The sequence below is a fragment of the Watersipora subatra genome, chromosome 10 (assembly GCF_963576615.1).
Source record: "Watersipora subatra chromosome 10, tzWatSuba1.1, whole genome shotgun sequence".
NCBI classification, from domain to species: Eukaryota; Metazoa; Bryozoa; class Gymnolaemata; order Cheilostomatida; family Watersiporidae; genus Watersipora; species Watersipora subatra.
Genome location: NC_088717.1, coordinates 24,344,406 through 24,369,781, shown reverse-complemented (window position 1 = coordinate 24,369,781; position 25,376 = coordinate 24,344,406). Strand labels below are relative to the sequence as shown.

At 36.0% G+C, this 25,376-nt stretch overlaps 1 protein-coding gene across 1 annotated transcript; it reads left to right on the top strand.

Annotated features, from left to right (window-relative positions):
- Nucleotides 1-869: 869 nt before the first annotated feature.
- Nucleotides 870-25,376, top strand: LOC137406638 (importin subunit alpha-3-like). Its single transcript, XM_068093245.1, has 10 exons — nt 870-915; nt 7,406-7,466; nt 8,963-9,165; nt 9,267-9,362; nt 11,323-11,495; nt 16,537-16,751; nt 18,477-18,608; nt 19,696-19,929; nt 20,180-20,521; nt 24,422-25,376. Exons 2-10 carry the CDS (start codon nt 7,410-7,412, stop codon nt 24,518-24,520), a joined length of 1,551 nt encoding a protein of 516 aa, XP_067949346.1. The 5' UTR covers nt 870-915; nt 7,406-7,409; the 3' UTR covers nt 24,521-25,376.

Sequence of the window (25,376 nt, the reverse complement as noted above, 5' to 3'; positions counted from 1 at the left end):
TTGTTGGTTTCAGCAGAACGGAAGTGAGTTGGGTTCAGCTCCCTCCTGTTGGTTTCAGCAGGTTGTACAGTCAGCAGCGTTGGGTTCAGCGCACTCTGTTGGGTTCAGCAGAGCATAAATGAGTTGGTTTCAGCTCCCTCCTGTTGGGTTCAGCAGGTTGTAGCGTTGGTTAAAGCGCAGAGAACTAGAGCTAGGGGTTGTCCCCACCCCACTCTTGCGAGTTTTCTTCACTGGTAATACTCAAGACTCGATGCTTTAGTTGTTTAAGTTCATTGATATTTTTTTCAAAATTGTGTATAACACTTTTTGTAAATTTTGAATGCATGTTGAAAGTGAAACCTATATAACTCAACAAACGTTGCAATTAAATTTAAAATGCAGTTTTTTCATTGCCTTCTAAGATCTGAAGAATAATACGAAACTAGAGTAACTTATCGGATGTAAACTGCAATGCAATTGTTACTTGCAAAATATATGGTACATGGCTTTTGAAAGACATAAATAAATACAATAAATACATGCGGAGGCTCGTAGTAATTAGAAGTACATTCATGTATTTGCGATGTTTCCAAGCAAAAAATAAATGCATAATTAGTGCCGCGAAATGATAGCCCGAAAACTCAACTTATCTATAGACCAAGGAATAAAAGATTTCTATAGACGATGGATTAGGACGCCCTGAGAGGACGTCCAGACGTTCCAGAGGCCCTAGCAATACGATTGAGAACTTACACAGACAGCCTAAATGTAGTGAAGCTCAGCTAATCTGTAGCCTCTAAAAGCATTGTTATGGATGCTCATGCTTTGACGTAGATTTCTTACCGCTTCCTCCCTTTGGCTCTTGCGCATGCGTCTTTTGTCTTCTTGGGACTTCGCGCACTGCTCTGTTAAACCGAAGCACGCGTTCCTCAGTTGGTGTGTTGGCTAGATCAGAATTGTGTTGAAATGATGATTGATTGTTATTTTTGTTTTACTACAGTATTTATAATTAAATTACCTTTTTTACGATTTTATAAGAGCTTTGCTTAAAGCAACCTGTAATTTTGTGTTGGCACCATAATGCCGACAGGAAGTTTCTGATTCTGATTCTGATTCTGATTAAAAAGAGTCTCGAGACCTCAGAAGGAGGAAGTGGAGACCGTTTGCATAGATTGTATAAGAATAAAAATTTATCTATTTGAACAAGTGAATTTAAAACATCAATTAATAAAACTTTCCTGTTCTAATGATCTCCCAATCTAATATCCCGAGAAGTTCGTGGAATGAAGCTGTTAAAATATGTGTTTGTGTTGCAGGCGATTGCCTTTGGAGCGTTAGACCGAGATGATCTGGTGTCATACTGGTGTGGTTGGGACATTAAAAAATTAAAACTTTCAATTAGCGCTGAGTGTGTGCTATTAGATAAAATGTTTATTAAAAGGTTGAGTCTTGCTCGTTTTCTTCTGATCTCTAAAACTTCCAACTGGATATTCTCTCGAGCTTCCGTTACACTAGCAACTCCTTTCAAATTACATATAAATCTCACGGCTCTTCTTTGTATAAATTCAATTTGAGATATGTGTTTGACTAAAAAAGGGTCCCAGACCTCACAAGCGTACTCCAAGGCGGGTCTACATAAAGTCAAATATGCGATTTTCTTTACTTTATTAGGAGCATTAAAAAGAACCCGTTTTATCATTCCCAAGGTTTGTAATGCTTTGGTACAAATCGATGTTATATGGTGGTCCCAGCTCAATGTATTTGTAATAATCACGCCCAAATATTTAAAGCTATCCACAACTTCCAGATTGGTATTATAAAGGTTGTACTTAGCTGGGACGCCAGAGTCTGACGTGAAATTAAAATTTACAATTTGACACTTTGTTACATTAAAAATCATTTTGGACTCAGAGGCCCAATTTTCCAAGGCAGTGAGGTCAGACTGAAAATTTATGCAATCATGGTGATTATCAATTCGACTGTACAGAAGAGCGTCATCAGCAAACAGTCTGATGGTGGAGTGTTTTAAAACTGATCCGACATTGTCAATATATATTAAAAAGAGTGTGGGCCCCAAAACGGAGCCCTGCGGCACTCCAGAGTGGACTTTTAAGGGTGCTGATGCATGACCGTTTATAATAACTTTTTGAAATCGGTTGCTTAAAAAATTTTGAATCCAATAAACAATCGAATGATGGACCCCAGCACCTAAAAGTTTAACTATAAGCAGAGAATGTGATACCTTATCAAAGGCCTTCGAAAAGTCAAGAAAAGTCAGTCAAGTCATCAGTTCGAAAAGTGTGTCATTCTGATTCTGATTAAAAAGAGTCTCGAGACCTCAAAAGGAGGAAGTGGAGACCGTTTGCATAGATTGTATAAGAATAAAAATTTATCTATTTGAACAAGTGAATTTAAAACATCAATTAATAAAACTTTCCTGTTCTAATGATCTCCCAATCTAATATCCCGAGAAGTTCGTGGAATGAAGCTGTTAAAATATGTGTTTGTGTTGCAGGCGATTGCCTTTGGAGCGTTAGACCGAGATGATCTGGTGTCATACTGGTGTGGTTGGGACATTAAAAAATTAAAACTTTCAATTAGCGCTGAGTGTGTGCTATTAGATAAAATGTTTATTAAAAGGTTGAGTCTTGCTCGTTTTCTTCTGATCTCTAAAACTTCCAACTGGATATTCTCTCGAGCTTCCGTTACACTAGCAACTCCTTTCAAATTACATATAAATCTCACGGCTCTTCTTTGTATAAATTCAATTTGAGATATGTGTTTGACTAAAAAAGGGTCCCAGACCTCACAAGCGTACTCCAAGGCGGGTCTACATAAAGTCAAATATGCGATTTTCTTTACTTTATTAGGAGCATTAAAAAGAACCCGTTTTATCATTCCCAAGGTTTGTAATGCTTTGGTACAAATCGATGTTATATGGTGGTCCCAGCTCAATGTATTTGTAATAATCACGCCCAAATATTTAAAGCTATCCACAACTTCCAGATTGGTATTATAAAGGTTGTAAGTAAAAGCAAAATCTGTTCAGTCCTTCAGCGTTCAGTGCTTCGCAGGCTTTTATGTTGTGTTTTGGTTGTACCATATCAGTTATTATGTTACTTAATAGAGAGTTTTTGAAAGGGATGTGATTTAGAAAAAGTAGTTTAAACCTAAATGCTGCAATCAGTGAATAAGGATACCTAGACATAGTTTGAATCACGTTTTCCTTCTGGTCGGTTCATAAAAATCTAGTTGCAAGGTTTCTATAGCAAGTAAATGTAGATTTAACTTGAAACGTTCACTTGTTTCATTCATTTCATGAATCAAAAACTGAACGTTACTTATCTCATGTAATCATATGCAGAATTAAAGCACATCCATTGTATTAAACATTGCTATTAAAACCTAAATGTAGAAAAGTGAATTATATGTGAGAAACTTACTGACTATGCAATGACTATAAAAATGGTTTCTTGTCATTTTGTCAATGGAGGTGTAGCTTGGTGATACGAGAGACCGACAGTACCCAGGTTGAGATACAGATAGTGACGTACGAGATTGTCTAACATTGACCACATTCACTTGATAAAACGTCTATATTTGTATTTTTTACTTTGATAAACTGTTTTTGTTTTTCTATAGTCAATTGTCACCTCTAACCTCTCTGTGATCATTCATTGCTAGCTCTGTTTTCTTCTTGTCACTTTCTTTTACGATAACTATATAATTTTTATGGAGTTGATCGAAAGATGTTCACTCGTGCTTTTCTAAAATTTTTGGTTTTATTTGTAAGGAAAGCATTGTTTTCTTCCTTTTTCAATGACTACCACCACCCACACTAGTTTTCTGAGGGTTTATGATTCTAACCATATACAAGAAGATTTGAAATATTTTTTAATATTAATAACCTCCTTAGAATTGAACTATGCAATTGAAACTGTGTACCTATGTGATGGACTAGAAACCCAACATTTTTAGAATCTAGATGCTAGAAGTTGTTTCAAATATTGAGTCACATTTAGCGTAAGACTGCTATTTGAGCGCAATGGCAATGTATTTTTCTACTCTTCTTCCATAGTTGCGTTCTATTAGAGTTGGCACTCAAATAGAGGATGGCGTTTCAGTTTTTGCTTAGCTGCTCAGAATTTTGCCCTTTTCCTGGTGAAGCAAGCTAATGTAGCCTATGTTTTGCCCTCTCCTTTGAGCAGAGCGACATTAATACCGCCGACCTCAGCATTTTTGCTAAACCGATTTTCATATACGTCTAAGTATCAGACTGAGTTAACCAAGGAACTGCTATGAGTAGAACATGTTAGACGGATACAGTCATTAATTGTTTCTATGACGTTGCTTTCAAAGATTTAGGAAAAAACTGTAAAGCTTTGGACTTACATACTAAAAATGGCTATTATTACATCATACAGTGTTCCTAAATAGCATTCTCATTGTTGATCAAAACGTTTTAAGATCTCCGTATTCTTTGTGACTTCGATTCAGGCTGTAGTTGTGATGATCGAAAATCTGTCACTCCGTCACTAACAGGTTTGGGAAGAACCATGGTTTTTATGAAAAAAAAACGAATAAACCAGGTTTTTTTTGCACCAGTTTTTATGGTTTATATAATTTTACCATGGTTTTTGTAATTTCAAGTCTAATTAACATCACTTACTATAGCTGCATGATTGAGTATTGAACATACATATGTGGAATCATCTGTTAAAGATGGTACTGTGGGATTTGTTATGAGAAAAATGAAAGAAACCGTGGGAATTTCAGAGAAAACCTTCAATTAAACATGAATGAAGTAATACAGAGCAGAAATCTTATCACACAAAGTGAATATATTACTGACAGCTCTATGTATAAGTAAAAATTTTACTCCCAGTGACTAATTGTGCGGTAGTGAAAAGTAGAGCATAATGATATACAATTATTGCTAAAATTGAAGCAAAAAAATTGTAAATCCGTAGCGGTATAAAATGTGTGACTGAATATGTACTTAGGTATTGGTCATACGATAAATAAATACAAGTTTCCAGCAGCTTTGTCTGTGCCCAGTTGGTTTCTGACTTTTGAATGAACTCAAATGTTGATAATATCCGCTCAATGCCAGCACTAGAGTTGATTTTTTGAAATGCAAAAATTTAGATAAACTGATTTCTAACAATCCATAAACTTTGGCTTGTGTCCACCAAATGAAATATTAGTTTGCAAACCTAAAGGTTTTACCCAGAAGGATTTTGTTATTTTGATTTCGAATTATAAGGAATCCTCTCTCACTGGCCAGACGTGAGCAAATTTTCATTCATTATTTGAGACGATGATGAGGTTATTAGATTTCATACGGTTTTCATATTTCACCTGTAAAGGGACCATCATATCACTTGATAAAAGCAATTGAAAATGCGATTCAATAATTCATTGTGCTAGAGTTTCATGTAGTTGCAACTGGAGCTCTACTACCACCACCTTACTACTACGTGCTAATTGAACTTCCACAGCTAATAATTACATAGAATTGCATTTCTATCACACAGGAACCAATTGGAAATGAAAATATTGTTTTTCACAAAAATAAAAACTGGTTTTTTCAGCTGGTTTAAACCAAAATAAATGAAATTTTACTGAGGTGATCTATCTAAAAAGAATTCAAGAAACGTTTGATGATTTAATTGCTTCAAGATGGCAATTCATTATTGAAAAACTTTGAAAGATAAAATATGGTAACCAACAAAAATATAATTTGGGAATATGGTTGAGGATAATCTATCAATTTACGATAATAGTTCATAAAAGTATATTTCCATGAACTTTGCTTTACTACCTGCTAAAATGTAGCAAATGCAAAGCATGCATTGCTTAAGAAGGACAGCCACTAACAACAATTGTTGAAACTGTCTTATTATCCAGTCAAGAGATGTAGCAAAATCTGCATGTACATATGACAACTACATGTACTCGCACCCTAAATTAATTAAATTAAAGCAAATAAACCGCCAAACATTTCTTGAATTATTTTTAGATGGATCACCTCACAGTAACATTTTGTTTATTTTGGTTGTAGTTTAAACTGGTCTTTTGACAAATGTAGTACATGTATTTTAAAATGTCAGAAATAACGGCTAATGTTCATTGTGCATGGGTTGATGCTGTTGCAAATCTCTTGCTCCGTATACTGCATTTTTTGCGAGTTGTACAACTTGTGTTTTGTTGGGGATATATATCTATGTATACTTATTATCGCTAAAAATGCTAGTTTCGTAAATAATAACAAATAAAAAGCACTCAATACACTATGTGTTGAGTGAATAATAATATAATGTACAATGGAGAGTATTTAGCTGTTGGTAATCACGGCCGATCTGTTTTGAACAGATTTTATATACAGAGAAGATATCAGTCATTATTTTTCCTTTACCATTTCTTTGTGCAGTGCGTAGGTAAAATATTTCAATTTATTTTATTTTTTTAATAAACTATGTTTTTTCTATTCTTCAGTCAACTAATTTTTAAATTTAAAACAAAGGTGTTATACTAAGTTTAGTGCCTTTTCAGTATTCTCATGTCAGGTATAGTTTTATGCTTATGTGTATTAATTTGACAAAACAAATTAAACTAACTTTATATAAGTTCAAAAGGAAATTCTGGAAGATATTTATACTGGTATTGTGAGGTAATTTGTACCATGGCATGGATTATGTCACACGAAGGTTCATGACAATTTTGTGGACCTTGATGTGACATTGACTTCAGCTCTCATTAGGTGATAATTTGAAAAAGCTTTTGATAACTTGAAACTTAGGAGCACACCAATATCTGTTCGAAACAGATTTATTTGGATTACCAACAGCAAAGTACTCTTCATATTATACATTATACTATATATATATGTTAATATATATCTTATATGTATATATAAGATATATATTCAATCTCTTCTCCAAGTGGAGAGATATCTCCTTTTTGGAGAAGAGAGTAAAAGTCCTGGGATGTAAAAACAACTGTAATTCCAGTAGTCATTGGGGCACTGGGCGCACTAACACCTGCACATAAAATGTGGCTTGCCCAGATACCGGCAGTAATCAACTCAGGTGAGTTGCAGAAAAGTGCGCTATTGGGAACAGCTAAGTTCTTGAGGCGAGTGCTCAAACTCCCAGGTCTCTGGTAAGAGACCCGAGCTAGAGTAGAAATTACCACCCATATGGGTTAACCAGGGTGAAAAAACAGTTTTTTCCCTAGATGTATTCTTAGATATATAATTGAAAACTTATCAGAACCGGAATAAGGTGGCAGTTTAATTGATCAGCTGCGTGAAGACTTCAAATTTGCAATTTGAAAGCAGTTACCTGTTGTAAATTTATAGGACTATGTTTTGTGACTTTGATCTACCTATCGCTTGGATATTCATCTATGCATTTTGTTGCAGCATAATGGCAGATCCAAAGGACCGCAGCGCTTTCTTTAAAAACAAGGGAAAGGATAACTCTGTGAGTCGCTCAGTTTTGTTTGATAACATTATTGGCCTGTCTCTTTATCTTATCAGTCTCCATTTATTTTTGTTACTAATTGAAACGCTTAATTGTTACTATTTTTGTTACTAATTGAAATTAATAGCCCCCATTCTTGCTGGGATTTACTGTCAGTATTTAAGAATTTCCAAAACAATATAAATTGGAACAGTAATCCCTTGCTACTACGGGGTTCAGCTTTTGTGGTTTCGATACTCCACCGAGTAAAATATGTTAAAAAAATTGGAAGCTGTTAAAAAAGAACTAAAAAACTATAGTTCATAAATCGTTTTTATACTCTGTCTAGTGAGATCTCTGTATGAGCGTAATTGTGTTAGTGGTCATCAGTTTTCTTGTTACCATTTCGTTAACCGCAAGGCGTGTGTCACGTCTCTTAAACGCCCTTGACCCTCAAATTGTTTAATGAATCTTATGAATAGAGAGAAATGCTTACGATTAATGAAAAGGTGACTTCATAACATGCGAGTCTATTAGTTTCTATTTTGCGGATTTTTATTTGTCGAGGCCCCCAATTCCCTGTTAACCGCGACAAATGAGAGATAATTGTATTTTTAGAAGAATTGCTATGGCAAAGCACTTCATTGATTGCCCAATCACAGTTTCAACCTGGTTTTATTTGCTGTTTGTTATGCTGTCACTGTACATTAGTTGTCTATTTACCTTTTAACACAAGTTGTCTTGCGTATATAAATAGTCTTACATTATCGTATTGATCTTGTCAGCAGATTTTCTTTGAAAGTATCATGGGATCAGGTATTCTCTATTCATCGGTATGAAATCCATTTTATGTTTCCATTTTTATTCTTCATACTAGAGAAGTTGGCCAGTATCATGTAATCATGCAGAGCTACCCTGTAACAAAATATACCACTATATGTACACTTGAGATACGTGTTGCCTTATTAAGGTTCCAATAATTAATTGGTCTTCTAATGTAAGGACAACAACCTTAAATTAATGATAAAATAACATCATAACTTACCATATGTGACGTGGCAATATAATTTGCTACCACCTGGTAGTTGGCTAACGTCATTTACAACATTGATTGTCTACAGGAAGTGACTATTAATAGTTGTGGTATTTAAATTTATCACATGCCTTTTTACCATTATTTTTCGTATATGCATTATATATATAGATATATGTATTAAGGTGATGCTAACATAAAAGTGTGGAGCTTAAAATGAAATAAGGAAGCAATTTCATTGATTTGAATATATTGCTAATCATAAAACATCAAGCTCGTACCTGTCTTCTCTTATCATAGCAATTGGATAAGCAACTTGGTGTACTATTTGGAGCAGCACTCCCAATATTTATCCTTTTTTTTAAACTACTTCCCATCTCGAGAGAAATTTTGTTGAAAATTTTAGTCGTAAAGCTGATCATAAATGGAGGTTTAATTAAATTACATAATAGAGTATTTAATCTATACTGTACTTTAATTGCAGTCCTCCCGGCAGCAACGAACCCAGACGAGTGTTGAGTTGAGAAAGAACAAGAGAGATGAGACGGTTAACAAGAGGAGGAATGTTCCGATGGGAGATGTTGATGAGGTAGATGAGGCTGGAGATAGGCCTCAGCTCTCTGATATTGTCATGAACGCCTCTAGTGATGATCCGTCAGTTCAGCTAGCTGCAGTTCAAAGTGCCAGGTTGGTGGGGCGCTCCGTGCGTGTGTAGAGGTATTGTATGCTAGGCTTCAGTAGGTGGTGGTATGCAGTTGTTGGTAACTCACATTTTTATGTGTATGTAGGAAGCTGCTTTCCAGTGACAGGAATCCACCAATAGATGAGCTGATTGCATCAGGAATTCTACCAATCCTCGTCGCGTGTCTCAACAAGGATGACAAGTAGGTTTTTGTCCAAGCTGGCTCATGTTAATTGGGTGGAGGTGGAATTCTTTGCACTGGTTAATCTACATGCTTATCATTGGCCTTCCCTTGTACATGAAATCAATAAGTCATGAAAATCTCATAAATGTTTAAATCTTTGGAAAATATCTTGCTCGGCACTTTCAAGAACAGTTCCAGTCTGTTAAAATACTATTGTAACGGCAATGCTATTGATAGGCAATGCAGACCAAGTTTGTTATCTCAATATATTTGGTTTCTTTCGTCCAGATATTATGGATATTCATATATCAATAGAATGCTTAGACTCTAAGGAACCCAAGCAATCTTGTTTTAAAAATTTTTTTTCAATTTCTTCTCTCTTTTTTGAACAATTTTCATTGTAACTCAAATTTTTGGAGGATTGTCAACAGGCACTTGTTGAAGCGTTAGTGCACCAAATACTAAAACTAATTTCCTGACACCAGCGACCTTTTTCAAGGCCAACATATTACAAAGAACTGATCAAAGGTCTGAAAAAGAATACTAGTGAGTTCTAATTAGAGAAACTTTTTTATTAAAACTATTACAATCGGTGATGCTTGTTGAAATGCTCAGTTGAATGGTGTTTAACTTGATTAAAGTAATAAAATTATACTCATTAGATTATTAACAGTATAAGGAATCAGAATCTATATAGTTTTGGGATCTATCTGTAAAGACTTGGAAAGTAATTCATGTCGAAAGATGAAATGCCATACATTGCTGATTGGGTCCCCACTATTTTGTCTGGCGCTGTCGTCATAAGGCAGCTGATTGGCTAATATACAATTAGTTTTGTGTGACAAATGCCTTTATTTTCAGTGCCTTGTCTTTTCCAAGCCACTTTTAATTTCCTCAAGGCTGGTATACACTGTATCCCTGGTACACACTTTCGGCCATTATTCATACACCTTTACACCGTAGACCAATGGCATTGCAAATATGTCGGGTTACATTCCAGCTCTCTAACTTTCCTGATATTTTACCATGCATCCACAACAGCAGGTGCAATATGCATCCATGACAGCAGGTGCATTATACATCCACAACAGCAGGTGCAATATACATCCACAACAGCAGGTGCAATATACATCTACAACAGCAGGTGCAATATACATCTACAACAGCAGGTGCAATATACATCCACAACAGCAGGTGCAATATACATCCGCAACAGCAGGTGCAATATGCATCCGCAACAGCAAGTGCAATATGCATCCACAACAGCAAGTGCAATATACATCCACAACAGCAGGTGCAATATACATCCATAACAGCAGGTGCAATATACATCCACAACAGCAGGTGCAATATACATCCACAACAGCAGGTGCAATATACATCCACAACAGCAGGTGCAATATACATCCACAACAGCAGGTGCAATATGCATCCACAACAGCAGGTGCAATATGCATCCACAACAGCAGGTGCAATATACATCCACAACAGCAAGTGCAATATGCATCCACAACAGCGGTGTGATGGCGGTTGTCTGTCACAGATTGTTTGATCTATATTTCCCTTCATGATAGCGGCTGCGAGACCAGTATTTCATTGTTTCTCCGACTCCATTGCATAATAAAAATGTTATGCTTCAGACTATTCGCTGGTGTAAACACAGATGTGTTTGTGATAGTGTAAACGATGTTCTCACACGCGATCACCGATGTAGTGTGGCATTACTGTCGATATACCGGGATACGGTGTGTACGAGCCTTAAACCAAAGGAGAACTGCTATACGATTCTTTCAGAATTGCTATCAAAGTTTGTAGTTGCTGGTCATTTTTCTGCTTTTCGCAGTTCTTTCTGCCACCGTTATTCAGTTGTGATTTTTTGTCTCGGAGATATTTTGGAAATGTTCAAAATAGATGTTTTCTTTCTATGAGCAGTACAGTTATCTTCATACATTAGTTCTATGAGCAACTTCTTTTTCAGCGCCAGTCTACAGTTTGAGGCAGCCTGGGCTCTCACCAACATAGCTTCGGGTACATCTGAACAGACGCGGGCTGTGGTTGAATGTGGTGCCGTAACGCTGTTTTTAAGGTTGCTTTACTCTCCACATCAAAATGTTTGTGAGCAAGCAGTTTGGGCTCTAGGAAATATTATAGGTAAGTCTTGGTTTTTATTAAAGTTAGGCCTGTGTAACGATCTCATTCTCTGATGGAGCTTCAGATCAAATGGCTGTCAATACGTCCCATCAACTTCTCTTGTACGACATATCTACAAATTTTATTTAACCCTTTTGCAGGCAAAGTGACATTTTTGGTGTTTTGCGATACTAACGCTAGTGGGCAGAGCGACTATTATGTTGCCACATAAACGTTTTTTATAAATTGATTTCTGGTTAGCTAATTGTCTTTTTTGCTTAATTTATTTTCACCAGTAAACTAGATTGGTCTCTGTTAACAATAAAAAATAAGCCGTTCTGAGAAAAAAAACGATCGTTTTTGCAATACTAAATGAATGAAAAATCTGAAATAAAAACGTATTTAGATAAAATTGGGAATTTTGTTTTTAGCTTGTTTCTGCTTTCTGAATGTTTTCCTTGCAAAAAAAGAGTGCAAAAAACTTTCTTTTACTGTCATGGCATCCTCCAAAAGCTAAAGGCAAGGCTATAGAGAAACAAAAATAAGCACATGGTGTCAAGACTGCGATGTAGGCCTCTGCAATGTCAAATGCTTCCAAAAGTACCTTAGCTAGAGAAACAGTTATATGAAGAATTAACATGAAACATGTTTATTTGTATTTACCTGTATCATAAAAACATAATACCTGTTTACAATATCATAAATAAGAATGTATCAATGATTTTTTAAATCGATTTGTGAAAATTTAATTTGCCCATGGGGTCTCAAATAGCCCAAGAAAAATCGCCTGCGAAAGGGTTAAAATTTAAAATTCTCAAAGCATAAACCTCTGGAAATTACTGCACCAAAAATATGTACAAATTCTTCTGGAAAATAATCTTGTTCTGATGTTCCAAAGACAACTAGTCAGAATTTTATTGTTCCATTTGCTATTCAATGCGAACCTTTAGTTTGTCTGCAGAATTGATTAAAAGGTTCGCCGACTTAGAATCAGTGATAATGAACAGAATATATCTGCACAGCTTTAGGGGCCACTCGTATTAGTAGAAGTGAATCCGTTTCATAAATAGTTCTCTCGCTAACCGGAAAGTACGCATTCAGTTACAACAAAACATTAAAAACTAAAAAATCTTATGTAAATGATTATTTTAACTACCTTAAATTATATACTTTATATCAAACAAAATATTCTGTAGTGTAGAAGAAAATTCTGCGCATTAAGTTAATTCATTCCGTGATTCTCTTGGCTTGTGGTGCGTGAGAGCAAACAAGTAAAGCATGAGAAAGTAAATTGACGAGGAATTAAACATTGAAAAGAGGATTTCGTTGCTGATTTTTATTAGAGCTGCGTTTGCAAAACTGTAGACGATGCTTCGGTAGGTATGGTGGTAGATAATGTAGGTCTGAGGTGTGACTCACTCCTACTCAAACTTGGTCCAGTTCAAGTAAACTTAGCTGGTCAATGTCTTATTTTTCTATAATTGCGTATTTTTTGTTGCTAAATTTTCCAGCGTTTTCTCATTAACTGACAAAACTAGCCAAATATTTGTTAAAATTTCACATTTTTGATGACATTTGTATGCCGAGAAATTCTCGAATGAGTTGAGACTATTTGTAACACAGAATTGGAGTTGTTTACTCATTTTTCTCTTACAAAAAGGCTACTAACAACAACAAAGTTTTTTAAGTTTGAAAATTTTTCTTTTAGTTTGCTATTAATTATTGTTGCTATGAGTTACTTTGGAATAATTTAAAAAATTTTGTTCCAATTAAATCTGGTCAGTAAAATATAGCTTTGGAAAGTTCATGTGCATACTGGAACTGACATGTACGGTATGTATTATATACGTGAAATATATTTATCTCTCAATGGTTAGGAAGTTGTCTAGATAATGTGCAAATATTACAGCATTAAATTGACACCATTCCTAACTGTCACTCATTTGCCAAACCTGTTGCATCACCTAGACTTGCACAGCATTATAACACCAGAACCATAGCTGTAAGACGGGTGCATCATGGTGGTTTAGGGACTTGTTATTTATTCAAGGTGACTTAGAGCCTAAACACACAATTTCTGTTCTTACGTGAATTAGAATTGGAAGAATTTTCTTTCGGTGTGCATATACAGTTGGTGTGGATAATTCTGTAGAGCTAACAATGAGAGATAGACACTCGAGTTAAGATGCTTGCTCGAGCAAGTCTTAATGCTCATCTCACAAATATATTGAAAATAATTGATTCTCTGGTATCTTATACTTATTGTAGAATTGTATTGAGTCAGAGCATCTTACCAGTTAGAATTGAGTCCTCTATTGTCACCATAGAACAATCGATTCGATTCTCTATTTTCAATTAGCAAAACAACTCAAAATGCACCAGCCCCTCCCTTTATAATTACCGCGTTGACGGAAATTCCATCGCAGACAGTGATGTTTAAGTAACACACTCTGTTACTTTATGTGCGCCAAAGCGACGATGTCACTGCAATCCCATGTTGCCCGCGGCACACGTTTTCAAAGACTTTGAAATCGCCCCGCATGTTTTATTGGTCAATAATATTTACTACACACTCGCTCTATGGTTTGTCTGTGCACTGACAAGCTTATTTATAGGCTTTATAGTTGCTCACGAATATTGTTCATTCTCCTGAAAAGCCTTTATAATGACTTGCCTTTGTATCTATGCAAAAACAATGATCACAGATTGCAGAGTTATCAGATCCACCCAAAACTTTGCCACAATAAATTTAGGAAGTTTCCATTCAAGGAAGGGAATATTACCATTCAAATCGAATTTGAGAAGTTGCCCCTACTTGACACTTCACCTTATATAGAATTTTTTTTGCGTAAAACGAAGCAAAAACTTTGCATAATTTTTTTACGTCACCTGGAATTTAAGTTATAGGAGATATGTTATAGGAGCGTCTACTGTAATGTGTGTCTGCGCTTTGGTCAAACTGCAAAGCATATTGGTCAAACTGCAAAGACATATTGGTCAAACTACAAAGGCATTTTGGTCAAACCGCAAAGGCAAACTGCGTTTTTCTTTTGCAGCCGGTTTCTCTAAGATACAAAAATATTAAACATCCCTTTAGTTTTTCAAACGCATTGATTCTTGTGCAGAATTTTGCTGGTTCTAAAAATTTTAAATTGATAGTTATGTGACAGAAACTCTGCGTTTACAGCAAAAGTACTGAGTGTATGCCCGCAAAAAAATGATAGACACGACTGAATTCCACCTGAAAAAGCAATCAAATCCCTAGTGAAACAGTTGATATTTGCTACACAAACAGTCTATAGACTGAGCTAATGCGTTTAGCTAAATTAGCGATTGTGGCTCATTGTTATTTTGTTATATTGCATTGTGTCAATTTTTGTAAGAATTCCTAAAGTTTATTTAGTTTATTTGAGAGAATTGAATCATTGAAATTAAAATAGCTAAATAATTGAGAGTTGAATTGGGATGTTTTTCCGACTAATTATGAATTGCATCAATTCTTACACGACATGATGCAAAAGAATTGGAAATTTAATTGTTAATTTTTTGATACGAATTGAAATTAATCGAGGCGTCTTTCAAAGCTTCATAAACATCTCTGCTAAACATCTAGCGTTATGTTAAAAGAATAGTGTGAGACAACGATCAGTTAATCAGCATCTATGACATTGAAACTCTTGCGATGCTAACAGAAAATGGTTTGTAACTATGACAAGGCATAACATTTCTCTATTGTTTTACAATATGCAGCTAAAGAAATTTGAACTCGGTAAGAGGGTGTTTCCATTTAGCTCAGTATTGTCAGCTCCAATTAAGTAAACTTAGGGTTCTAAGCAGTTATAAGAACAACGGCACCACAGACATTACTGTTTGTATAGCCTGTGCCTTAAATCATTTTTCCGCTAGTTCGTCATCACAGAGTGAAATAAGGTTGTCTATTTTGAAAGCATTTCCGCTGCTTTACACATTCATAGGCTTGGTCATTGCAAATTCTTCTATATGCACTCTTACTGCTATAGTAAATACATTTGATGCCTAATATTTTTCTTTGTGGAGTTGTCTTCTCGAAAAACACTTGATTGCTGCGTGTCAATCTCATCTAAATCATTTAATACTTGTGCACACAGAACACTTGAGTAGTCATTTTCACATTTGGTCCAAGTCTAACAGGTATGGTAGATTCCTGATGGCTAGTTCTTTGCTAGTTTTTTTTTCTGTCAAGCAGTCATTTGCAGAATTTTGGTGTACTTCGTAATTCACACTTTGACAAAGTTTCAAGAATGTACAGTCAAACTCGGATAACTCGAACACATGGTTAACTCGAACGGATTCTTTGGTCCGTTCCCATGCAATGATAAATTGCTTTAGATAACTCGACCTCAACATCGTTAACTTGAACAGTTTTTTGCCCAACGGCTACCGAGATGGTTGTTATCACTTTAGAATATCACTTTATTCTGATTATTCTGATATTCACTTTGATGAACATTAACTTTTAGTAGTTCTTCGGCGTCGTTATTATCATCATCGTCAAAATATTTTCGTTAACGACTTCTCTAAATTTTGCAAAAAAAATCAAATTTTACTAAACATCCGCTTCCCGATGGCCCTTCCAAAGCAAGGAAAAATGAGGTAACCTTCGGATAAATTTGTAATAATAATAAAGTAAAATCGGCAAAATTGATCTTGGTTAAAACACTCAGGAGAAAAAGATGTCTTTTTCTTAGCGTTTTAACCGCGATCAAGTTTTGCCATTTTAACCTGAGAACGGCCTGGCAGTCACATCACCTAAAACAACAAATCTCAAGTGATGGCAAAATATTTATACTTTCTGATAAAAATTTTTAAAACTTCCAATGAGAGGCCCTTGAACTTGTAAAAAGCAGTCAATGCTTTTGATTTATGTATAGTTTGTATATGTACATGTATCTACTAATAAATACATGGACTTGTGACAGTGCTCTGATAACTCGAACGCTCTCGCTCGGTCCCGTGAAGTCTGAGTTATCCGAGTTTCACAGTGTTTTGTTTCACGTGCTCAACTTCGTATTATACATTGTAGGAGATGGTCCGCAGTGCAGAGATTATGTGATACAGTTAGGGGTGGTTGAGCCACTGCTCAAGTTCATCAACGATGCCATTCCTATGACCTTTCTCAGGAACGTCACATGGGTAATAGTTAACCTTTGCAGAAACAAGGAACCACCACCTCCAATAGAAACAGTTACTAGGCTACTACCAGCTCTATGCGTACTCATCAACCACTCTGACACCAATGTATGTCTATTCTTCTGCTCTTTTCTCTCGCTCTAGCGGGCTTTGGAGTTGTATTCTCGATGTACAAAAGGCATTCGCGGCAGAACTAAGATAATCATGATGTTGAGTTTCTTTAATAAATAAGATTGATAATATACTAAATTGTTCATTTACAAGCATATATAATAAATATATCATGAAATATGTAATAAAAGATATATTAACATATATAATAACATATATATAATAACATGTATGAATAATATATAGATTACTACTGCTACTCATTGTAAGCTCATTTTGTTGGGTCTTCACATGCTAATATGATTATAAACAGTACATAAATCAAATTTATCTTTGTTGAAGTCCAATGATGTGTTAAGGGTAGGCTCATGAAACATGTTCCAGTTTTCAAGTGTCAACACAAAAGTACTTGTAAGTGTTGACTAGTATGAGCAAGAGATTTCAGAGATTCATTTAGAACTATCCATCGTTTTTTTTTTATGTCATCAATTCGTCTGCGCATGCGCTTGCTCGCGGAAACGCTGCCATATTTGTAGACAAAAAAATCGTGATTCACTTTACGTTATTGAATAGTATTTTGTGTGTTATTTTGATATTATATTGAGATTTCGAAAAAAAAAGTGTTCAGCGTCACGATGCAAAATTGCGAACAACAGCATTGTTCACAAAAATTAATTGCAGAAGCTTCGTGTTTTCAATGGTAAAAGTTGTCTACAAAGATGGCGGACCGTGATATAATGATGTCACAAAAACACAGCCATCACGAAACGCCGTAGAGTGGAATACCTTTTCAAAATGGCTCAAATGGGACGTAGTTGAACGATGGCTTCTGTTTACACTTTCATACAACTTCATTCGTCAAAATATTTTCACAAATATACTTCATGCATTCAATAAAACCATGTCTATTGTTCTTACGCATCTATTTCATCATCATTGTAATGCTGTTACTTTGAGCCCTGATATCTCAAAACCCACCATAACAATTCGTTCAATTTTTTAACCTTAACTCGAAGGAGTGCATATCATCCTCTGACAAACATGTCGAGACCTTGGTCACCTGTGATAGTCGAGAAATGCTGCAGAAATTGTTCGCGCTATTTGACAGAAGTATGGGTCACATGGTCAGATTACGACTAAATAATTATACCAGGCTGAAACGACACTGTAAAGTAGCGAGTATCTATATTAGGTATGGGCTTTCTGGTAGAATCCAAATTGTTTGTCATAAACTAGTGCTACGAGATGTTTTATATTGAACCTTTAATTTCACGTGATAACATCACGTGTCAAAACAATAAGTTTGAGTACGTCGTCGAAATAAGGAGATTCCAACTTATCACATTTTCGTGATGGCTGTGATTAACTGTTCGTTTTTGAAGTTTTAAGAGCTTTTAATTACATTTCCACATATATTGCACCTACAGCTCAACAGAGTAAGACATGGTGAATCTTTTGATACCAAAGAACTGTAATGTAAATTTTGTTGCAAGTCAACCTTCAAGTGTAAAGACAATAAAAACATTCAAGAATGTTCTGGCTGTGTTTCAGGAATAACAGAATATCAAATTTCATGTAGGTGACAGGCTTCATCATTATAAATATGGCTATGCTCTTTATATTTAACTTGCTAAGATCGGCGTTCAAACTGCTTGAAACGAGTCTGAAGTTGGTTGATCATTCGGTTTCTATATTCTACTGTTGGCTCGGTGTCCTCTCCAGATACTTGTGGACACAGTTTGGGCTCTTTCCTACCTCACAGACGCAGGCAACCAGTATATTCAGCTTGTCATCGACTCTCAAGTGGTACCAAAGCTTGTTGAACTTCTAGCGTCTCCTGAAGTCAAAGTACAGGTATGTCTATCGCAGTTGTAGATCACAATATTTGTTTTTTTCCAAACTTTAAGAATCATAGTTGGCTCTTCACTCGCTCTTATCCTATATTATTTTAATGGTCAAGGCATAACTACATAGTTATCTAATTGTCGGCTACTTCTGCTATCAGGTATCACTATACATCTCAGGTTGTATTTTTAGTTAAGTAGTTTTCAAACACATTTTCTCGTAAACAACTGACCAGACCTACAGGCCACGAAGTTTAAATTTTTTAGCGTAGTAGTATCTTTACTATTTAAAAAAGACAGGATTTGTGAATCATTAGTCCAGCAATATCTACATGTAGCTTATATACTGTTTGTATCATGTACGATGAAGGTGTAGCCTGTGTGGAGTATTTCCTTGTGTAAATTTCAACTTCTCGTGTGAGCAGCAACAGATAGACTGTAGACCAAGGGGGTATGAACTATAGACTAAGGGGGTATGAACTGTAGCCCAAGAGTGTATGCTCAACATCGCTTCATTCTTGCTGCCCTTATTCTAAGCCATAACTGTTGCCTTTTAATAGATATGAGCACATTAAACAAGTTTTAAAACCCATCTTAGTGAAAGCTAAGTTTGTATGAATAATAAAAATTGTAGGGGTATTGCACAAACTTTGAAATGATGATTTTGGCTCTTTCGGTAGCATTTTCGATAACTAAAACTGTTTCGGAATGGGAATTATTAGTTTTCCTAAAATTTCAGCTGTTTCTGTTTGTAAGCGATTGATAGTAAGAACATTGAGCTTACTTTAGTTGGTGCGCCGTGCATAAATGTAAAACTGGCACTCGTCACCTTATTTCTTTTGCGTCCTTATGTGAAGTTAGCCCTGGCAGGGCTACATGGTAACACTTGTGTTATCTGCTCAACTAATTTGAACAATACCTTCAATTTGAGAGATATTTGCGAAAACTATTATTTTATTATATTGTGTTTATAATATGGCAGTCCCCAATCAACTCTACTTAATTAAAATAATTGCGGTTGTCTAACACACTTTTTATTGAGCTCTTCTCAAATATTAGTATTCTCAAAGACGGTTATTGGAATCTCCTGTCTGCAGACTGCTGCCCTGAGAGCCGTTGGAAACATCGTTACTGGTACTGATGACCAGACTCAGCATGTGCTTAATAGCGGAGCCCTCACACATTTCCCTGCCCTCCTCACGCATCACAAAGAGAAGATTAACAAGGAGGCTGTTTGGTTCCTTAGCAACATAACAGCCGGTAGCAGGGATCAGATTCAGCTGGTCATTGACTCAGGGCTTATTCCTCTTGTCATACATCATCTTTCAAAGGTATATATCTTCTTGTAAACGTTTACTCCCGTGTAATGTTGTCTTGCTAAGTGGTGGACTACTGGAGAGCCAAATGCCTTACAGATACATATGTACAACATCAATGAGAGGCAAACTTTCATTGAGCTATAGTCTGGGTTATTCAATGATTCTTCATCTCATCTATTTTTACTCGCGCTTTGAGATGTGAGTTAAGTAAATATCAGGTAAGAGATGTAGCGTTGTTTTTACTCTACTGAGGTTTTTGCAGAGTGATTTCCAGACCCAAAAGGAGGCTGCGTGGGCAATAAGTAATCTGGCCATCAGCGGCAGCAAGGAGCAGGTGGACTATATTGTCAACCAGGGGGTGGTTTTGCCATTTTGCAACATGCTCTCCGTAAAGGACTCTCAGATAGTGCAGGTGGTCCTGGACGGTCTAAACAACATCCTTAAGGTTGCCGGTCCGAGCACTGCCGATGAGAACAGTCCAGATGTGGGTGCCCTTATTGAGGAGTGTGGTGGCCTCGACAAAATTGAGGCCTTGCAGAATCATGACAATCAGGAGATTTATAGGATGGCTTTCAGCATCATCGACACTTTCTTCTCTGGTGATGTGAGTGCATCATCTCTTGTTTTGTGCTAATTTCTTGTACTGCTATACAAGGTTAAAGCCATCTCTGAGATGGCCCGGCCAACCTTTTTACGCTGAAGTTGTGGACATGTTATAACCTTGGGGGTTTGTGACTTGGAATAACCGAGCTTGGTTTTGAATCAATCGACTCCATTTGGTGGCGTAGTCCACATCTCCCCCAGTTTAGATGCTTTACATAGAACTATAGTCAAACCTCTACCTATGATAGCCTCAGTATCCAAGTGTGCCGAAATGCTAGATAAAGTTTCAACAGCTTTTTGACTCCACATTCAAAGCTGTTTTCAAAGTACAGAACTTGACATTTTTCAAAGCATTGATGTTTTATGAGTGAAAGTGTAAAGACTGATGGAGTTTAGGTGGCTGTGCTCAATAGCATATCACAAATATGTAAAATTACAGTAAGCGCTCCTACAACGTACGTGTAAATAATCCGTTCCAGGAAAGTTTACGTTATAGGATTTTACATTTTACGAACAGTAAAATACATGGAAATTGCCTAATCTGTTCCAAGATTATCTCAAACTCACCCCTTTGGCCATGCACAAAGAAAAACCTGGACTTGACTTTTTAATTGGTGAGCTGTGCCGTAACTGCAGTATTATTGGCTTGCATCGACAACTTTTCTCCTTTTTCTTATTATTTTAATTGGTTTTATAGACAATTATTGCGGTAATTTTACATCAAGTTGGTTGGGGTGCACATTTTTGTTGTTCATATACAACAATCTGCTTATTTTTACTAAACCGCAAAGTAAAATTAATAACAAATATTTAAAAAAAAATGTTTTTTTTACTATTACAAGATCAGTACTATCTGTTCATTGTTTATCTGTATCCTGGGTTCAAAGTTCAGATAAAAGATGACTTTTGACAATACTCCCATCTCGCGACATTCAGATTGGTGGACCGATGTTGTAACACCTGCACCAATTGATCACCTTTAAGTATTTATTAACAATTGCACAGCTACCCTATTCTCTGTTTTGTCAATGTTTCCTATGACTTAACTCATTCGCACCCGACGAATTTCTAGGCGATCAGCCCCAGATACCGCTAATTTTTCAGAAAATTGTCGTAATTCAAATTACTACTACAGGAGACAGCCTTGAGATAATTTATTCAATCAAATTTCAAAAGAACCAACCAAGTTTCCTCTTTCAAAATACATTACATTTATATAGACACCTTGTATCACTTTTATGTAGATCCGTGCCTCAAAGAAGGTAGTTTCAGGAAATTTCCAATTTTGAAAAAATTGTCATTTGCTGAAACAAAGTTAGATTTGCACCATAAAAATTACAAAATATACAAAGTTTGACTGAGATTACTCATTTATTACAGACAATACATATTTATGATTATTATTCATACATATGCAGTTAGTGATGAACATGAAAATCATGAAACTCTAACTTCGAACTTTTCCTCACGAGCATCATCCTTCAAACAAAATCATAGCAAATCTATATGCCAATATAACTCAAATAAAACATCATGAAAATGTTTCAAATAATAAAAATATGTTCAATAACTCTGTTTTTGACTTTTCAGACTTCATAGACAGCTCTAAGAATCAATATGATCCTATCGAAACTGAAAGATAACGTTAGTCCGACTACGGCTGGCAGCATGAAGAGTGCATTTTTATTCAAGCATAACGATACAAATTGGCAAAATTAAAAGTTAATAAAAACTTTGAAACACTAAAAATAATGTTTTGATTTGATTTATGCAGTCTTTGAATGTCTTACCACTTCTGAATCTGCATATTTACTTCTGGAGTTGAAAAAAATTATCACGAACGATAAAATTTCAAGTCGGCATGACGATTTCCGGTTTTGATAGAAACTGAGATGGGTGTACTAATTTGGTCATAACTTTCGCCGGAGACGTCGTAGAGGCATATTTTAAAGTTTGTCTGATTGGCCATAAATTTTTCTTTCTAACTAATCAAAAATATTCTTTTATAATTTAAAAATAACGATGCAAGGAGTTGGTAAATTTCAGACGCGAGTTAACTCGCGTTGGGTGCATAGCTACGTTATAAATATGCGAGTTAACTCGCGCCTGGGTGCGAATGAGTTAACACGACGAATTAGAATGTCAGAGAAGTTGTATATAAAAAGATATACCGCTGTGCGCACAGCGTTTTTTCTCTCGCATGTGCGTTAAGATAGATAACATTTCAAGTCAAATTTGAGAACTCATCTGACTTTACGTTGTATGGAATCTTTTACGGGGTACAAAGCAAAAGCTTCACATAATTCTTCGTTATCTGGAATTTACGTTATAGAAGGTATACGTATTAGGACCGTTTACTGAACATGTAAAAATAAAATTTGAAGCAATATTTAAGCTAAAATAGTTTGAATTTGACTCAAGCTTCAGTATGTGAGATCATGAATCTCTATAAGCGCCTCTACAGTATATGAAGTCATGTATTTCTATACATGACAGGCAACATTGTACAAGTTATTGACAATGCCATATACCTAACTTCATTGAAAATTAAACATCTGTTGTAATTACGTTACTTTTACTGAACTGTTCCTGGAGCATAAGATTGCTCATCCCAGCACAAACCTATTCCGCATAGCTTACATGGTAAGTATTCTTAAAATACCAAGGCAGCACTCGACATGAATTTCGTTGTAAAACGTAGGATATTTCAACAATTTTAATCAATTTGAGAGCCAAGTGCAGAAGTTCACATATAACAAAAACAATGAAATAGTTCATCAAATGTTAAGTCCACTAGCAATTAAGTACAGTCAAACTCGGATAACTCGCCCTCGGATTGCTCGAACACTTGGTTAACTCGAATGGATTTGTTTGGTCCGCTCCCACGCAATGATAAATTGCTTTAGATAACTCTACCTGAACTCTATCAACTCCAACAGTTTTTTGCCCATTGGCTTTACCGAGACGGTTGTTGTCACTTTATTCCAAGCCATAGAGATAAACATCAACTTTTAGTACTTAAGCGTCGTTATTACCATCATCGGCAAAATATTTTCGTTAACGATTTTTCTAAAGGTTTGCAAAAATATCAAATTTTACCAAACATCCGCTTTGCCATGGCCCTTCGAAAGCAAGGCAACCCAAGGTAACTTTTAGATGAACCTAGAGTAAAATCGGCACAATTGATCTTGTTTAAAACGCTCAGGAGAAAAAGATGCCTTTTTTTTAGCGTTTTGACCGCGATCAAGTTTTGCCAATATCTACTGATAATTACGTGCACTTGTGACAGTGCTCTGATAACTCGAACGCTCTGATAACTCGAACGCTCTGATAACTCGAACACTTTCACTCGGTTTCATCCGAGTTTAGCTCTTAAAAATACTCAGCATATACTCAGCATATACTCATAATGTTCATTGTCAAACTAGGCACAAAGCATTAAAAATCTTACTTTAGGACTAAGTTTATAAAGTTGTGTGTAACACTGAAAAACGTAAAAAATTGGTCAACATGCACTAATCTAATGAAATCTAAAATTCTGAAGAGTAAACCACAAATGTGGGTTTCCAGTCTTTTCCGCTTTTGCATCAAGACAGTAGTGAAGTCGTGTAACAGAATATTTAAAAGCTCTGGCACATGGTGTGTTAACATAGGAAGAAGATGTCTTTACAATTATAGTTTGTATGTAGGTGTAGATGTTGGACTATATTCGGGATGCAGTTATGTGACTCACAATTATCGTACTCTCTTATAAGAATTTGATGTAATGCATTTTGGGAGAAACTGCTGCACATATTTTGTGAAATATGCTCACTGCGCTGTGCATAGCATAAATCATCTTTCCTCGTGGCTCTATAGGGTATGATTTCCTTCTTGTAATCTCAATTCTCATCTGTTTCAGGATGAAGAAGATCCCGCTATAGCGCCTGAACAGAGTGAAGTGGCTTTTCAGTTTGATCCTCCGAGCCAACAGGCACCCGGCAAAGACTTTGCTTTTTAATGTCTGGTGTGAAAGTTGTGAGCTGTGAGAGAGTGAATGACTGAGATCTTTGGGCTGTTCGGCCTACGGTGCTGCCTCCCATGGCACTCTGTCATCTCCAACTCGCGGCAGCACCCTGTGATTTGTGTGCTTGTGAATCCGCGCGCTGACGCATCTACCTATGATATGATACGGTTGTTTCAAAATGAGCAAGAGCGAGCAATCTTGTTTTGGCAGTATGAAATGGCCCAGTGGTATGAGAACAGAGGAAGAGGTATGATGTGAAATTGGTATGGTGTATGTATGAAAGAGCGTAAATGAATGCATGTGTTGTGTGCATGTGCTGTGATGTTGAAACAGCAATGTAGATTGTTGATAAAGGAATGGAATGAAAATGATGGGATGTGTATATTTGCGATTAATTTAATGTCCAGTCGGTTTTTATTAGCGTGTACTTTCTGCCCTTTGTTTTTCCTTGGATGTACAACAGATATTTTAGTATAATAGCCAGATAGCCCAGCCATCTTATCTTCTACCTAACATGCATTTTTTTGAATTAGGTATCGGGGCTGGCTAAAATGTTCATCAAGTTTTTTGTTGCGCATGCTGGGTTCCTTTTTTTCTTTTTCATAGTCTGTACGCTTGTCTCATGTGACGATTTAGCCATGGTCTTGGAGATGCTTCAAACTTATTCAAAGATTATTTGGTGCGCTTATTAGTATTGAAGATTGACCCTTCAATTTCATAGAACTCGTTGTGCACTTAGCTTACCATTTTTTTCTGTAAATGTTTGACATGGTTATTCTGCATTGTCTCCCTTGTGCTCATTTGCTAGCTGCTTCAATAAGTAAATACATTTTACATTTGGTAAGCCAAA